An 18,431-nucleotide genomic window follows, 5' to 3' on the forward strand; every position below is an offset into this window, starting at 1 on the left:
TTGCACTTGGAAGTAGATAGAACTAGTGATACACCCCAGCTCTGCATCTGGCAACATGATTTCACGTAGACTAAAATCCAATAGAATCCCTGTTCACCCCAGAAATCAAAAACCCCAATACTCTGTATAAGCAGCATGAAGTCATCAGATGTTCAATACTGGTTGCCTTAAACAAGTAGTTACTGGACAGGAATTACACGAACCACTTGACCAATTTCCATCTTCAGGGATTTTGCCGTTTTTAAAGTCGCACTAGCTCACAGCTCAAAAGTAGGGCCTTTGGAGTCGTCTTTGGCCTCAGCTCTATAAATCAGACTTACTCCAATTCTGCCACAGTCTACCAGTTTTGCAGACTACCACACAGCACAAGACTTGATGTTTCATGGATGTTGCATCAAAAAAATGTATTTGGGTGTAGGTGAGGTTAAATGTTCAGCATTCTCAGGTTGGCAAGTCTGGAAGAGATTTTTCTGAGGCTTATTAAATAACGTGATGTTGTGACCCTCGTCATTGAAGACTGCTTGGTGGTGTTGCTATATAATGGGGAGAAATCAGGTAGGATTTATGGAAATGGCTGAAATGAGAGAGAGGATTAAGACCTAAAAATATAGTTTTATTTACTCATTTCACAGCATGAAATCAGTAGTCCGTATTAAATCAGTAATCTGTACTATCTTTACAATACATCAGAGGACAAATAATAATAAAAATAATAAAAAAACATATGCAGGTAATGTAGAAATCAAAGCATTTATCTGAACACCAGTATGGCAGCTTCTCAAATCAAGTTAAAGTGTTTTGAATGCAGAATCCGTAACTATAGCATTTGGCTGCAAAAAGTGACAAAACTTTATTCATATAAAGAGATTTCACCTCCATTTCCTTGATAAGCCTTAGAGGATTCCTTTCACGAATGTTGTTTGAAGTGTAAGCCCACTGATTTGCAAATAAGGTAGACCGTAAGAACTTCAGAATATTTATTAGTCACTGAGCTCCTCCTCGTCGCTGAAGTAGGCGCTCTTTTTGATCCTGGGTTTATGTGAGTCGTCTGATGTGGAAGCCTGGCCCGAGTCTTCTACCGCTTGTTTCCGTCGTCTCTCTTCTTCTTCCATTCGAGCTTGCTGTAAAAAAAAAAAAAAAAAAAAAAAAAAAAAAGAACAACAAATTAATGAAGAGAAACTTTCTTGTTTCCTTATCCTGGATTATATCCTGAATAGATCCTTTAAGTCCTGAAAGCTCTGAGGTGAGGCCTCCATGGATCAACCAACGACCTTTGGGCGCCCATGAGCCTGTCGCTATGCCATCGTTTCTAATGTTTTGGAGATGCTCTGATCCGGTCATCTACCCATTACAATTTGGCCCTTGTCAAAGTCACTCAGATCTTTACACTTGCCCAGTCCCTTTTACTTTTAGTATTAGTCTGGCTCAGACGTGCTTGGCCGTGCCAGCCCTCTAACAAAACACCCCTCAACAATCTCCGTGCCTAGAATATGCAAGTCTAGTCATTTGTGCCTGCATGCAGACACATGAACGGCAGTGGTTTTCAAAAAAAAAAAAAAAAAGCAAATAAGAGACCTTAGGTTTACAATGTTAATGGTATTTAGCTGATGCTCTTTTACAGAGCGACGTACAAGGTTACTCATATTACAGAGGTGGGCCAATGTAGTGTCAGGAGTCTTGCCCCAGGGCTCTTATTAGAGCAGCACAGCATAGTCACCCAGACCAAGAATCGAACCCTGGTCTCCCACATGGTCACCACAACGCGTTATTTGCGCATTCAACATGGTAAAAGTACAATATTTTGTATAGTAGCTCAATTTCATGCTCTTGCCACAAGCTAATATGTTAGCCTCATGCTAACAGACCAGCCACAAATTAATAAGATGATAATCATAAGATCACAATACAATACTCAGCAATTCAACCAGATACGAATACGCTGCACTGTAGCATCACTAATAACAACAGCAAGCTGAACCCTGTAGAAACTGCATACCCCAAAAGGTCAGATTCTTTTCACTGACCTGGAAAGCAATTGCCTGACTTAAACTGTCGAGCGCAGGGTCTTCTCCCTCATCTGCACTTTCTTCAGGCTCACTGGTGGGGGAAATAAAAACATGTCCAAATTATGCTTTATGTAAAAAGAGCAGGAAAAAAAAACCCAAACCCACACACACACACACACACACACACACACACACACACACACACACACACACACACACACAGAAAGGCTACTTACACTTCTTCAGGCTGTTTTATCTTTTTCTTCTTTTTCTTCTCCTTCTTTGGTGGAGGTTCTCTTTCTCCCAGCAAATTCTTTGGGCAGGAGTAGCTTAAGTGACCGTCTTCCTGTGGTGAATCACAGGAATAACAGGGTGTAAACCTAATGTTGAACTATAATCCAACTACTAGGCTAATGCCTTTGGTAAGTACAAATGTACAGCACAAATTCACATAGCACTGCAACACCAGTGCACTGAGCATACTAAAATGAAACCCCTGTTGCTAAATTTTAGTGGTATTTGCACTCAGAATTAAGCAACTGTTCAAGTGAGTAGGGGCCATTTTTTCCTAACAGCAAAAAATAATAAAATAATTGATTACCCGTTTCACCTAGGCATGTTAAAAAAGGTTTGAACTGAAGGAAGTGTACCATTACCATGTACCATTAACTGACACAATGTCTAGCACTAGGATGTAAAAATACAAATGTGTTAATTATATATTAATAGAATATTGATTTAAGTCATTTCAGTGGGGATTAAGTGTTTCTGATGCCAATTAAGGGAATTTGTTAGAACAAGACCAAAAGTGATGTTAAATAAATAAAACGCAATAATGTGGATTCATTTATACTGAGTGCTACAGACATTTGAGACAAAGTTGCAAAGTTCAATACTGTACTGAGACTCTGAAGCACTTTTAACCCTTTATTTTAGTAAGTTAACAGCAGACTGAGGTCATATTTTGCCAGCACTCTTACATATAAGGGTAATGCCACTGAATACCAATGTTGCCTTCTGTAATTTTCACTGGATAATTGACGTGTGAGCACGAGGAAGCTTTGTAAAGTTTACACTTTAACCTTCAAATAAGAAATCATCATTTCACTATATGGCTAGTTGAATTGGAATACTGTCTATCCCATGGCTTGTCCCAATGGTAAATATACAACACCTTGAATTGGATGCTATGGATGCTGTGTAGGTATTTAAACCCGGTATCTTTAACCTCAACTAAAAACCTAAATATATAAAGTGTAAATGTAAATGTAAATGTTCTCCTCAGAGCTGAATGACATTGTTTAAAATAGTAAGAGAGGGGGGTCTTCTGCATAGTAATAATTGTTTGTAAATAAGCAGTGAATATTTTTCCTTTAAATAATAATAATAATAATAATAATAATAATAATAAAATAATAATAAAAAATAAACTGTCCTTTCAAAATGCTGCGTAGTCTAGGACTAGGCTTAATCCCTGTACTGGAAACTGGTCCTCCTTGGTGTTCAGGCAATGATATTACTACACACTTCTGCAAAATAAGTGTATCTGGGACAATGAAAACCAGCACAGGAGCTTTGGGAGTTTTTTTCCCCCTCTCACTATAATCCATATCCTAACCATTATACTACCTTAGCTAGTGTATTACTACTGTTTCATGTTGCTTTGTGGCTGAAAAACAAGTTATAATCCCAATAAAAGAAGTATAACAACAAAAAGCTGCACAGTGGTTTTTGCACTTTGCCTTAAAACCTAGTCTAAACACCATGCTTAAAACATTTTGTGACTAATTTATCAAATTATAATTTAAAATAGGATGTCCAACAACTTACACCACACTCATAACACCTGGATTTGTCCGTGTAGTTTCTCCTCCGAATAAACTCAGCTGCTCTTCCATTATCAATGGCAATGCTGGCCTTTACCAACCTCCCGAACAACTGCAAAAGAGACAAGGAGAAAATTACTGGGAGTACTGGGACAATACAGCAACCAAAAGACATGCAAACAGATTGTTTGTAAATGGAAAGGCAATGGTTTACTGATTTTACCAAAGTACCTGTTTGTTGTTTAGTGCTCGGGCACAATTGTGGGCGGACTCTCTGTCCAGGAACAGCACGAACGCCACTCCTTTGCTCATCCGTGTCTGTTTGTCCTTGACAACAGTCACCCTTGAAACACCCCAAAGAAATTGTATATGTAAGGCTCCATGTGATTACAACGCAACCACTCATTTAATTGTTGAATATGGAAAGTCTAACCAAAAAATGCATACTTACTTAACAACCTTCCCATATTTGGTGCACAGCTATTGGGGAAATGAGAGAATTCCGTGTGAGACAAGCAAAACCACAAAACATTTGGGCCTAATTCACAGTCTCTACACTGAGAACACACTATAGCACAATCTTGAGAAAATCACGGCCATTGCTGGAGAGTTTAAAAAATTGTGTCTGAGCAAGAAATGACACACGCAACAAGATTCAAGCACTATGTAATTCTGCAATCTGTTAATATGGCTGTAATGATTGTTGGGTTTAGTGGCTTACAAATGAAATCATAAGAAAATGAGCCACGAGATCTTCTCAAAAAGCAAAACTGTAGAGGTGAATTTGTTTAGCACTGCAGTTACACACCACCAACATGCTTACAATAAGGATGCAATACTGAGTGCTTGAAATTGGCTAAATCCGATTAAGTTGCCTGCATTTTCTTAACATTCAATGTTTGTAAATTATGTAAACATAGCCTAACAAGGTTTAGTCCAGGAAATGGCTTAATTGACTTTACAAAAAGCATTTGTTTACCAAACTCAGTGGATGTCAATGTAGAAAATGCATTAGAAAAAGTTCTTTAGGAGCATTTCTATTGGTCCGTTAATCCCGAAATTCTGACAGTTTAAAGAGCAACTGCTTGATTTAAACAATGTCAAAAAGAAAAAAGAAAAATTAGTGATGTATGATATATCTGTGGCCGATATATTATTTGCCGATATATGTTTTTTTCAGTTATTGTCATCGGTCCGTTAGAGGCCGATATTTTGGCCGATATTGCAACCGATAACTTTCGGACTTTTGCTGTTTGCAATAAATGTTCAGCTGAGGTACAGAGAGGGGGAAATGAAGCAATACCTTTCAATACCTGTAATTTAATCAGTCATTTGAGAATTTGTCATTCCACTGATGTATATAAAGGATGGGTGTCTATAAAACAGGCATTTAAAAGTGCCAGAAAGTTTGCTAAAGACAGTCCGAAAGCTAAAGCCATCACAGACGAAAGCTGCAGTTTATGGCTCTTGACGACCAACCGTTCTCTGTCGTGGAGGACCATGGATTTCGTTGACTGCTTGAGCAAGGTCTGATGTTTATTGCTATGTAAAGTGAATTACTAAAAAAGGTTTTTTAAAAGCAGTTCATATATGGATTATAATGTGACCTTTTTTTAAATACTAAAAACGTTAAGTTATCGGTTTTTAATATCGGTATCGGCCACAACAATGTGCTAATAATCGGTTATCATATCGGCCCAAGAAATTCTATATCGGTGCATCCCTAATAAAAATGGAGATACATGAATTTAGTGTGACAGCATCAACATGTTTTACTTGGTACGTTAGCATTTCAGAGACCTACAGTTAATAAAGATAAAAAATTATAAATAAATAAATAAAATCAGGTTAATAAGGTAACATAATCTATAGTCCAGTGCTTGTTGTACAGCGCAAAGCCAATGATGTCACACAGCTCCCAAAAAATTTAGTTTGGACCCTTTCAAAGCCTGAATTATTTTCAAGAAACAATTATGATCGTGCACAATTTTTATAATGAAAGACATTCACATTTAAAGGTCACTGAATTTATTTAATAACTGCAGTTTAGCAACTACTTCTAATATCCTTTACAATACAAGCAGGAAACAGGAAACAGGAAAATCTTTTTTTTTTTTTTCAAAAAATCTGAACGCATGGAAATTGTTTTGCATTGCAGGAACATACTAGTTACAGTCCTCACTTAGCAGTGCACATCATCTCTTACACAGGCACTGCAATGTATTTATGGACAATTTGTTTATAGCTATAATTATATAATGCGTGTGTGTGCATTTGTGCAAAGCATGCGCTCTATCTATTAATATTATTTGTCATTTGTTGGCGTCCAGTGTGTGATAATGTCAAGCATGATGTGAAATAACTTGCCTTATGCAGGTCGCTATTGGTCAGAGAAAACGGCAGATTGGAAACATAAACTGTGCTTTTGCTTGGTGCTAAGCCGCCACTCATCTCGCACCTGGAAAAAAAAAGGGAAAAGGTCATTTGTACGGCTTTGCCAACCAGATCACCTGCAGAGCACCTGAGAACCAATGAACTGGCACAGACCCAGTGATCTGGGTACAGAGGAGAAAATAACAAAAGGGAATGAAAAGCATAAATGATATGAAAGCAGGTCCTGACCACACATTAAGTTTGTGCGTAAAAAAAAATGCTGGGAGAAATGATCTCTTAAAATCAGCCCATTCATAACTGAGATAAATATATTATTAATACATTACTTATACCAGTGGTTCCCAACCCTGCTCCAATGAACAAGCCCTTTCTGAGTTTAAGGTAGTGCATTAGAGCAGGAAACATGTGAAACGTGCAGGGCAGAGGGGTCCTCCAGAATCAGGGCTGGGAACCACTGATCCGTACCATTGTACTGTGATATTGATAAAGCATTCTCTGTGATGATGATGATGATGATGATACAGGTGGATTTATTCTTAATCTTAACATTTTTATGTACATTTAGACCAATGTTGGCAACGACCCACAATACATTCCCATGTATGAGCTTCTCTACACTGTATTTTCAGTTTCTCTTTTGTGAAACCAAGTCATGCTGTCCAGGAACTGACATCTAACTGTGTTCTTTGGACAAAAAATGTATAGTTATTTCTGTAAACGTGTTTTTATCTGGTTTAATATTTTGAATTTTAGAGAAAGCTCCTCCATAGTCGGTTTGTGAAGCATTATTTGAGACACTGTAAAATGATGACCTTACCATTCCACACACAGTGCAAAGTTTCTGCACTAATGACAGATTTGCCTGAGAACCATATGATCGGGACAAGAACCATTTAGGAAGCAGTGTTTCCGATTGTCTTTTACTTTGACTTATTGTGTGAAATAGTGTAGAGATCCACCTACAAGCTCCTACAGTCTCAGAAATACTGTCTGTCCCACGACCCATAACCTTTATTTATTTACTTACTTATTTATTTATAAATTCGAGATTTATGCATTTTAATCCTGGACTGCTGGTTAAGTGTGAAGATGGACTAAAGTGTATAGAGAACAGAGAGTACTAAAATTAAATGTGGTGTTCAGCTAGCTACAATTTAATTAACTTATATTTACGTTAAGGCTTCACGTATAATGTCCTAATTTAGCTAGCATGTCAACATTCATTCACCCTATCAGTCTAAACAGAAATAACGGCTGAAACGGTTATATTTAGGCTGAAAATCTTGTGATCTTGAATTTTGGATCTGGGCTTTACTGCAGCTCAGTGTATTAAAGTCTCATTGGATAGCACGTCGTTTCTGTGTCTAATTTCTGGCGATTTTTTTTTTTGTTTATTTGGGAGATAACTAACTGTACAGCAGGATGGCAGTGCAGTGTAATCTTACCGAATCCGTTTAGACGATCTGGGAGTGTAGATAATGTTCAGTGCTCAGATCTCCTCTTCTGTTTCTAGTTAGCTATAGCTGACTACCAACTAGCACCCGGCTACTGTTAGCTGGACATGTACACAAACACTGCGAGCCATGCTGTCTAACCAGGCAGAAAGCTACAGATCCGCGCCAAACTGCGTCTATATGGACAGATCAAGGTAATGTGCGCCTCAGTGAACGCGCGCACATCACTGGTGTTAAAGGTTATATTAGCGCTACTGGTGCTACAAGGTTTGTCTCACAGCAAAGTGAACACAGTGACATCCAGTAGTGGAACTGTCATAATAAAAGCCTGGAAAAAACGTCTGAGCGTTAATATATACGTAAAAATTCTATAAAAATGATTAAACAACTCAGAATTGACATTAAGAATATTTTACACATACTTGTTATTTATCCAATTGTATATTGAATTCATATTAAATGCAATTGCTACACGTATTATGAGAGTTGTAGCAAAAAATATATAGCTAATTATGACAAATATAATACACTTGTTAAGGAAATTGCATGGACCAAACGCTGCAAGCCACAGACAATAAGTATTAGGATAGAAATTTGAAAATCTAAATTAGCTACAATAAATGCAGTTTCTCAGTACTAACGTTTCTCCAACGCGGGACAGACAGACTTTTATTTTGACAACGCCGCGAACGGGAAACGCTGTGTGTGACTCGTGCCGCTTCCCATTCGTGTCCACAGTGATGTTTGTGAACTGGTTTGGCTAAAAGGTTTTTCCTCCGTCGATTCTCCTGGAGTTAGGCAAAGTTCAAACTTCTGCACGAATGATGTGAACTCTGCTCCCGGGAGTAAACTGCAACGTTACGCGTTGTTTATTTTCAGGAGCTGGTTGACGTTGAACACAAAGCGCGCCGCGGTGGAGCTGGGTGTCGAGCAGCACTGAGAAAGAGAGGGGGAGAGAGAGAGGAAGAGAGAGAGAGGGAGAGTGGTATTAGAGACCTATGGTCTCTCTTTCACTCTCTCACACACTTCAGCATACATGTAAGGTATGTATACTGGTCTTAATTCCACTGATCACGACTTGACAGCACGGCAGTGGCGCTAACTGCTGCTTAAACCGCTCACTTCTTCTCCTGTCAGTCTCTGTCATGATGTGTAAGCCACTGCTGCTGGGGTCTGACCTAGCTAGCTAGCTATATCAGATGAATTGTGTCCTGCTCGCTGTGTCAAAACTCAGCAGGATGAGAAAACGTATTAATAAGCATGCTTAGAGATTAAAATATTTGTTTTGAACATTTTAGATTAGTCAGATTAGTGTGCTAGCTATCTTTGTTTTGCACAATTGTATAGAGAAAAATAAGAAAAGAGCACCATGCAAACATTTGAGCACCCCAGGAGATCTCTCGGATACCTTTTAGCAGAGTCTCAGACCTTATTTAGAACTTCATTAACAATAAAAATTCACTATATGGACAGAAGTACTGGAAATCGAAAAGCAAGGATATTAAAAAGAGTGTATCTTGCCTTTTTGGAGTAACGCACTCAGCGTTAGTGAGGTCAGGAAGTTGGATGATCACCACCCCAATTCATCCCAAATCACTGGACGGAGCACCATCATTCCGGAGCGCACAGTGTTAAGCTGTGGAGCTTTATACCCCTCTAGCCCACGCGTGGCATTAGACAAGGTGCCGACAGGTTCATGTTTATCTGCTCCAGAGAAAGGTTTTCTTTTGGCAGTACTTCTTTCTTTACAGGGACTAGACAATATGTATGTTTGTACATCTGTGTCAGCAATGGGTTGCATTAAATGCATTCATTAGAAGGGGTGTCTACAACCATTTGGACATATTGTGTTGTTGATGCCACACGATCTGGCTTACCAAAGTGTTTCTGCTCTGCAGTTTGGGACTACAATTTGGGTTTCTAAGACCAGTACAAAAAAGGTGAAAATGTTCGTGGAAGTGGTTTAAAGGATTTTAGTGTGATTTGTATTTATGACAGGGGTGTAAAAGTCAGTTACCCTCCGCAACCGTAGGGGGTAGCAAAGGCCCAGTGGCAAAAAATGCATTTTTACTGTAGATATGAGGGTGAAGATTGCATTTCTGATAATTCGTAGGAATTCATTGGATTTTTCGGTTCTCAAAGTGGAGGACCAGGCACTTTGTAACTGTAGTATTTTGTACTGTTTGATTTTTGTCCTGTACCTTTTCAGGTAACCAAGACTGTACAGCGGAAGATCACTTCATAAGTAAAGCAAGTAGGTGGAATATTTTCATCTTTGTTTAAAATGTGTTAAACTTTTAAAATGGTAAAACATGGCCCAAAATGTACATTGATGCCAGAATGTATCTCCTGCTTTTTTTTATTTTATTTTTTTATAAAGGAATTCGTTTTTTCTTGCTTTTTCACTTATAAAAGCATAATTCTGACACCAGTCTTGTTTTAGTGTGACTGTGAAAATCTTTAGCTAAAAGGTACTTTAACACACTGTATTTTCTTTTTCTTTTTTCCCCCTCTAGTGGCGTTCAGGAGAGAGAGGAACATCCGAGAGATGTATGAGGAGCGCTTCCATCCAGAACGAGCTGTAAGAGCAGTGTTTACACTACACACACATGCCGTCTGTGTGCCTTGATGTCATAGCTATTTGACACACTTGCCTTTGTTTGTTTAGGGCCTGTATCAAAGAGGGGCTGGTGGGGAAAGGAGACCCAATTTCGGACGCCCTGATGATGAATACGGTCGAGGTTTCGAATATGACGGCCCTCGCTTTTACCCAAACGGTGCACCCCGAAACTACCATGGTGAAGATCAGAGGGGTTATCATGGTGACAGCCATCACTCTTTTAGCAATGAACCTAGAGCGGGCCCACCCGGCCGGAGGGTGAGTACAGAAGCTGCAGCAACGAAACCGCATTAAATACTGTGTTGTGTTTTCATCTAACTTGCATTGCACTTCTTTAATAAATGCACTAAAGAAATCATTTTGGATAACTGATTTTAAAATTGTCTTTTTATTATTAAAACGTAAATGAGTTCCATCATGCTACACAAACAGTTCTTCAGGGCTTCTTTAGTCAGGCAATGATTCTACATTGTCTATATTGTGATTGTGGTCCAGCCTGGTGTGTTATAATGATACTGCAGCACAGCACATCGGCTACTATCCGCTACAGAGTTCTCTGAGTTCTCCCTGCAGTGTTGAACTGTTTTACAGTGAAACTCAAGAACGTAATCGTTGTTTTTACTGTATCTAAGCTGCTTTTCCTCCAATCTTGAGCGAATATGCTGTTACACTCCTGTTTGTATTTTCTGCTGTTTTGTGCCGTGTCACCAAAGGCACGAGGGAAATGCACTACCATCACTCTTCTGTCACGGCTGACAGAAAAACGAAACTACCTCAGAATGTTCCGCTTCACTGGTGAGGGTGCCACACTGCTGGTTAAACAGCAAGTTTAAAAACAGCAGCAGGCTGATGCACAAGCATTAGATTGGGGGGGGGGAGAGAAATCATAACACAGATAAGTGACATAAGACAATACTTTGGAGTTCCTGCAGCATATATGCAAGACAGGCAGAGAATACCCAAAAGAGCAGGGTACAAATAATAATACGAAGAAATAGAATGTAGAGTGTGTAAATGTTCATGTGCGTATACCCATGCAAAAGAGCATGACCAGTGCAGAATAGGCAGTAATGCAGATGATGCATACAGTGCTGTATCGCTAAAGATTTACCCATAGAAGAAACACAGATTGCCACCTCAGCCACAAAAACATCCAGTTAACCAAACTCTCATGACAGTTGGGTTCAGTTTCACTAGCCACATCCAGGCATGATTATTATCAGACTTGTAAATATCTCTTGTATGTCCCCCTGAGGACCCAATTAAACTTAGTTTACTAAAACCAACTTCTTTTTTTTTAAATTCCAGATAACATTTTTACACTAAATCATTGTTCATTTCCATCTCCTAATGCATCATATCAATGTTATAACAGATGTCAGAATTTATTTATGTGCACATTTATTAAACAGTGATTGACAACATTAATTCAGTGTTATTTTTGAGCGTATGTAAATGGAAAATCAATATACAATGCTGTCAGTTATTTTGCTCTCTTGAAATATTTACGTATTATGTAATTTATTTGTTTATTTTTATAACTCATACTTTTGCAATGGCAAAAGGCTCGTATTTACTTATTTTGTTTAATTTGCTTTTTTGTTTAATTACTTTTTTATCCTTAGAGAGAGCTGTGTAAGTGTGTATATTTTATATTTATATACACTGCTGTCCCAGCACACAACAGCATAAAAACTAGCACTAGCACCACAGACCCATAGAAAGATCTCAGCAGCAGACCTGCCGTGCCAAAGGACCTCAGCCTCTTCAGGAAGTACAGTTGCCTCTGGCCCTTCTTGTACAGCCTGTTTACAGTCAATCATCATCCCAACTTGTCTCAGAGCAGCTTCAGAATGTCACGTTATGTAAATAGTCTGTTTAAAAAAATTAGATTTGTATTTCATTATTAATTGGCAGCACTGGCTGTTTTATCTATGAAAACACAGAGAGCGGATCGCCATCGACTGATACTAAGCATTAGCTGATAATGTACTTAAAATAAAGAGCAGGGGCTGAAAAACAGGATTGTGACTTCAGTACGTTTGCATAGCATAGGGATAATTGCATAATTCCACAATTATAAATAAATAAATATATATAATAATATATATGCAGAATTATATAGAGCTTTTTTTTTTGTTTTGTTTTCTAATTCTAGTTTTCAGGTATCTGCTCTCCACATTGTACTGTTTTACCCACCCCAGCATATCCTCACTCAGTTCACAAGCCCTTCATGCATTGTAAACGTGTCCTAAAGGAGACATTTGCAAACATTCCTTGTAACATTAATACAAATATCAATAATATCTCATATATCAAGAATATTGTCAATTTTTGTGTGTGTGTGTTTTTGCAAAAAGAATCTGGGGAAGCATTGCATAAACATCACATAATAGTCATATTAACAATGACACAACCGGTTGAGCCATTTTGAAGTTCAGGTGCGTCGTCGAGGTGTAGTTTTTCCAAGGTGGCTCTGAATTGTAGGTCAGTCTCTCTTTGTATGATTGTAATTATCACTTAAGTCTCTGGGTGTGTGTGTCTCAACAGGAGGACTACCCTTATTACAGAGGACCCAGAGAGGAGCCTCACTCTGGACGCCAAGTGGATTTCAGGTATTAGCTTGATGTATAGTAATCGTACACACTTAAGTTGCCAAGGGGAAAAGAATGTGCCTATCCTTGCGGTCAGTGTTATGTCTGAATGTGATCCTAAGCAGAGAACGAGCTAGAAAAGCATCAAGCCTGACAAACGCTGCGCAATTGTAGCCAATTTTAGGCCTGCATCTCAGGACGTTTGACGTGCGGTGTGAGAGGGGAAGCAATGCCCAAAAAAACCCAATTGAGTAGTCGGTTGACCCGATGGCTTTCTGGCATGTCAGGAGTTTTGGTTGCTTGTCTCACAGTCAAGTCGTACCTTTCATCCTATATTTCATCTCTGCATAGCAGACAAACTGCAGTGTCCACGTCTTCCCAACCACCTGTGGATCCATGTACTACATTCCCTTTCTTTTCTCCAAGGACTCCCAGTACACAGCAAGGCACAAGTTATCAAGACTAAGTGGTTTCTCAACATTTCTAATATACAGGGTGCCATATTCTGCTGAAATCTATGTAGAAAGAAGTCTGCCTATGGGCTGCGTTTCACAGGGTGTGTGAGCACCCACGTTGCAGCATGTCAGTCAGACCAACTGCTTTTGCACAGTATGAGCAAAAGAACCAAATAATAAGACGTCCAAAATAGCTGAGATGGTTATTTGTCTGGATTATTTTGGGATATCTGTGGCCCTTGCAATACCTTGAGCTTTCTAAAAATATTTGCTTTTCTCAGCAGATGGCAGCACTGCTTCAGCCGTTAAAAGTGCTTGAGAAGGGGTGTGTGTGTGTGTGTTCATATGTTTTCCTGTTCGGAGGGGAAACAGTGCCATAGTACAATATAGGATCAGGGAAATAAGTGATAACACATCAGAGCATTTTCTTTTGGTTTCCCTGATCAAAGTTTGAGTCTGTAGAAAAAAAAGTTATTACTGCATACATTCACTACCTGTCAAAAATTAGAAAACACCCTATTGTGCTGTGTTGTTGACATTTAAACACTTCAGGTCCAAAAAGAACCTGTAATTGTAAAAAGGGAAGCATGGTAAATTTAATACATTGAATTAAAAAAGGTGTTGCTTTTTTTTCAGGGAACATTGCAGGATTATTGCTTAACCACTCACAGCTGGTTTGTATCAATGGGAGTAAATTCTATTTTGGAAATTGATGCAAACATTTCAGATGTCCAAACTTTTGCAGATTACCTACAAACCCTTTTTTAGGTATGAAAGTGGTGTTGAAACAGACTGTGTTACTGCTCTCTGTACCACAGTATGTATAATGAATAAAATACGTACATAATATTATAAGAAGACACTTAACAAAGAAACTCACAGATGAACTATTATACATTTTAATATTATAAACTTAAAGGTGTAGGCTTTTCTTTTGGAGAAATTCCAAATTTCAAGTCTGAGTGTAATGAGTACAGTCCTACCCCATCAAAAACTTCAGAAACCTACTTAGTACCTGGAGAAAACTTTAAAAACAGAAGAGATTGTGTGATTGTGGGCGTTTTAAAACTTCTGACCTGTAGTGTATACATGTACATTATTATTATTATTATTATTATTATTATTATTTGTTTTTTTAATGTATATAATTATGTGTGTGTGTGTGAGAAAGCGAGAGAGAGAGAGAGAAAAACATGTCAAGTCCTATGTCTTAACAAGGAGCATAAATCAAGCTAATACCCGACCTACATTCTGCTGGATTTCTGGCTTTGCTGTCATGGGAATGTACCCAGAGAGAGGTGCTGTGGTTTAAGGGTTAGTTTAGGAAGATTCCTTGTGGCTTTATCGCTCTTGTTCCTCCCACGTTAACCCTCTCCATCTCCTGTAATTTAAATGCTCTCTCTTATTTATATTAGCTGTATCATCATTAGGGAAAACCTACCTGTGCACTGTTGTTGTTGTTGTTCTTCCCTGTGCGAGAAAGCCTGTCCTGTCATGCCGTGTTATCTTTGAGTTATCAGTTCCTGAGTTAACAGTTTGGAAAGTGTACTCATGGCTGCGCATATTAAGATTTGGCTAGATGTTGGAGAAAATGGGCCTCAAGTTGAGCCTCAAGCAAGCAAACCCTTAAAATGAATAGGTACATCAGTGTGGCCAGAGTGACCCGTCACAAACACACGTGAGAAGTGACACGTACTGCGTACTTTGTAGCCATTCTCATTGATGTTGTACAGCTCCTCCCTCAGGTTCGCCCCTCACCCCGTGTCACCACACTCCCTGCCAGTCACAACTGGGTCACAACACTTTTCACACTTCTGGATGAGGACTCCCCTGAAGGTGCCGGATATTTAGCCTGCAAGCTCTCAGGTCGCGCCTCTTAACGGTTCGCAGATAGCGGCCGAGCTGATCACGAGCATACACCATTTTGCCTCTGTCCCAGAGCTTTTTTCAGTCATTAAAAACTGTTGGTGAGTGAAAAATCAAAGGAACTGCTCAAACTGCTGGAAGAAGAGCGCAGTTTACAATATGGGTGGTCTTTTGTCAACTCAATATCACAAAAAAGACCCCTCATCTGCAGCACGAGCACTGGCATGCAGACTAGCTAGCTTTTCGGCTTTCTTATGGTCCATGTTTGTACTCAAAGAGATTCTGCAGTAATGCCATTAACTTCAAGTGATTAAAAGATTCAAATGATTCTTGAGCAGCTCCACATCCTTTCAAACCCACAGTGTTGAGTTAGGGGTGTAAAAAAAATCAATATATCGAAGTATCGCAATATTATATTTTTCAATTCTGTGCCGATTCTCAAAAACACAGTATTGATTTTTAATGAATAGGTTACATGCAAAGTTTGGTGGCAAAGTTTGGTTCGTTTGTGTTGTGTTTAAACCCCCGACCTCTAAATAGCCTAGTCTACTGATCCCACTGTTCCCAACTTTTATTTTAGCTCAGAAGTCCCAAAGTTTGATTAATAAAATTGTGATATATCATCTTTCTTAAAGTATCTCAGTGTAGCGCAGTGTATTGGAATCATAACACCTGTATCACGATAATTACGTATCGTATCTCCAGGTTCTTGCCAGTTGAAGCGCAAGTGGATTTTCCTTTTCTTGTCTCTGTCTCAAATATAAAAGCTTTAAGTGCTGTTTATCTGATGGGATCATTTTCTTGCAGTCTGCAAGGCCTTGCACAGTTATTAGGGGTCTCATGTGCTCTGTACCTTTTGTTGTATTACTGTGCATTGTAAAATCTTAAATCTGTAAAACTCCTCTATTTGATCACTTATTAACCGTTGAGGATTAAGTTGGCCACACTGGATTCACATTTGGATATTTGGATGAGGTTTTGAACAGAATGAGCTGAACCAAGATAAACAGTCACTGTATCCAGTTGTTGCATAATCTAGTAATGAGACTACAGCTGGAAGGCAGGAGGAGTGTGGCGTGTGACATGCTTGTGAACATGCTGGAGTGGTGTTTTGCTTGGTGCCGGTTCTCACACAGTTCATTTGCATTAGAGATCATAATTCATAAAATGCCTATCTGTCATCTGTCAGCGTTTTTGCCTTGTTGCGCTATTGCACCCCTAGCAACAGGGTAATCATATCTAATTGATTTGAAGTAAATGAACGGTGGCCATTGCCCGGTATTGCATGTTGGGAAAAGTTACCAATGGTAAATATGATCCAAAATCAGCCTCTACAGCACTGAACTAGGGAGAAATATTGGAGCACTCCAAGGAAAGACCCTGAAGTATTATGAGCACTAATGTGCACTAATTCCAAGCTAAATAATAGAGCCATTGAGCTTTCTCTCAGTTACGCTATTGATTATTGCACATATTTGCAGGAACCAGACAGTAATAATGAATATACAACCATTTTCCACCACATGGTGGCACTGGTGTCATCGGATGACGCTGTAAATGTGAATTACTGCACTCACGCACATGGTCTGTTAATCATTTTAGTCATGCTGTAGGCTATATTTGGTGGTGGGCAGCATGCATAAAAATCCTTATTTATTACCCCTGCCTATAAAACTGGTTGAAATTTAGGACTTTGTGCAAGCCTGTATGTCTGGACTGGTTTGGAAGCATGTAACTCATTATGAACCATCAACACTGTCTCATATGTTGGTCTGCAATTATTACTCTTGGTTTCTGATTGCAGTTTTTTTTTTTTTTTTGAAGCTGAAGGTTATTAAAAGCCCCTTTTTGTACATAAGCATAATATCGGCAGTAAAGACAGACATGTGGTAATTTGCTCTGTCGGTCTGGGGCAGACGGGTCATGTACACTTCAAACAAAAAATCCGGGTCATTAAAGTTTTGTGAGGTCACTATGAGCGGCCTTTGCTGTCGTTCGTGTGCGTGTGTGTAAGAGAGAGAGATGGTTAAGGGTTCGTGCCAAGGTCACCCAAACCAGGTGCCTCTAATTCGTTCCTGGCCGTTCCCCGCCCCTGCCCCCCAGCCTGTACTGCAGGGTCGTATAAACGCTTCAACCAGAGGGAGTAAACAGGGAAAGCGGGACGAGGGCAGCGTAAAAAACCGCGGCCTTTGTTGCGCCTCACGCAGATGTGCGTTAATGAACGATGCGGACGCTGGCTAGCTCCCCAGCTCTGTAGTTCCAGGAGGCTCTGCAACAGTTTTAAGAGGCCATGGCTCTTTGTGTGGTTTAAAGCAAGCTGGAGTTTACAAGCAGGATGTGTTGCCTCTGGCATGACTCTTACACAAACATGCAAAGTCTTTAAATGAGGTGGGTAGCTCCCACGATGTAGCGTAAACTTTCCATTAGCGTTGTCTTAATTAGGGAGCAGTCATTAATCCGATACCCAGGATCAATGTAGGGGGTCATACCAGTAGGTCAGGCTATAGCTGACGAGTAAATAGGCAATGAAAGAGTGAGACGTAGTGTTGAAACTGTGTGTTGCAAAATGTACCTTCCACTCCATGGTCCATACAGTCCATATATGGAAATTAATCTGCAAAACCAGGCAGTTTAAATGTTTGTTTGACTCACTTTTCCAATTTCCTCCCAACTTAAAACCGCCAGTAAACCCACCCGTTCATAGCACCCCATAGCTTAAGCAATGCTCCCGACACTGAGGGTAAGCACATGTCCTCTCCGATACATGCAAAGCCAGCCACCACCTCTTTTTCGCACTGCCGCCAGTGCAACCGCCATCAGGAAAGGGCCTGGTCCCCAGCTCCACAGCACCAGCTAACAGATGCCTGTGCCGGTCAACATCACTTAAGAGAGCCAGTTGTGCTCTCTTGGACTCCGCTGAGACACTCACAGCTCATATTGGTGTTCAATCCTGTAAATCTCGCAACTCTACAGCGGACTATGTTGAAGCATGACCAGCTTCTCCTGCATAGGCAGCGTACTGTGTGCAGATGTGAGCTTTAGTCTTGTTACAAATAAGTCTTTCAGATGTAAAAAGGAAAGCAGCTCCCTTGTTCTGTGCTCTCGTTTCCTTTTGAAGTTTGTTACCTCTGGTGCTTTCCCTGCATGAAGGGTTTAAGTAGAAAGTAATCTATCAAACCAGTCTCCCTGCTGGGTAAGAGGACGGACGTGGCCTTC

General features: G+C 39.6%; 2 protein-coding genes across 2 annotated transcripts in view; one reads left to right on the plus strand and one right to left on the minus strand.

The window, feature by feature from the left end:
* Nucleotides 1-592: 592 nt before the first annotated feature.
* zcrb1 (zinc finger CCHC-type and RNA binding motif 1) lies at nt 593-7,969 on the minus strand. Its single transcript, XM_072673847.1, has 8 exons — nt 7,672-7,969; nt 6,200-6,290; nt 4,284-4,312; nt 4,064-4,175; nt 3,837-3,944; nt 2,243-2,352; nt 2,025-2,097; nt 593-1,121 (listed from the first exon to the last, which is right to left on the minus strand). The coding sequence occupies exons 2-8, from the start codon at nt 6,281-6,283 to the stop codon at nt 981-983; spliced, it is 657 nt and encodes a 218-aa protein (XP_072529948.1). The 5' UTR covers nt 6,284-6,290; nt 7,672-7,969; the 3' UTR covers nt 593-980.
* A 430-nt stretch (nt 7,970-8,399) lies between these two features.
* The window catches only part of pphln1 (periphilin 1), a 35,797-nt gene continuing 25,765 nt past the window's right edge, over nt 8,400-18,431 (plus strand). Inside the window, exons 1-5 of the mRNA XM_072672601.1 lie at nt 8,400-8,723; nt 9,890-9,934; nt 10,197-10,261; nt 10,349-10,558; nt 12,851-12,915. Coding sequence (XP_072528702.1) covers nt 9,934; nt 10,197-10,261; nt 10,349-10,558; nt 12,851-12,915 — 341 coding nt within the window. The 5' untranslated portion in view covers nt 8,400-8,723; nt 9,890-9,933. The remainder of the gene's footprint in view (nt 8,724-9,889; nt 9,935-10,196; nt 10,262-10,348; nt 10,559-12,850; nt 12,916-18,431) is intronic.

The sequence above is a fragment of the Salminus brasiliensis genome, chromosome 2 (assembly GCF_030463535.1).
Source record: "Salminus brasiliensis chromosome 2, fSalBra1.hap2, whole genome shotgun sequence".
NCBI classification, from domain to species: domain Eukaryota; kingdom Metazoa; phylum Chordata; class Actinopteri; order Characiformes; family Bryconidae; genus Salminus; species Salminus brasiliensis.

What these genes read in the sequence shown, in the direction of transcription:
- zcrb1 (XM_072673847.1), bottom strand. Translation starts at nt 6,283, where the DNA reads ATGAGTGGCGGCTTAGCACCAAGCAAAAGCACAGTTTATGTTTCCAAT. An exon ending in GAGCACTAAACAACAAACAG is followed by an intron (nt 3,945 to 4,063) that starts GTACTTTGGTAA and finishes TCTCTTTTGCAG; the next exon opens with TTGTTCGGGAGGTTGGTAAA. An exon ending in ATAAAACAGCCTGAAGAAGT is followed by an intron (nt 2,098 to 2,242) that starts GTAAGTAGCCTT and finishes TTCCCCCACCAG; the next exon opens with TGAGCCTGAAGAAAGTGCAG.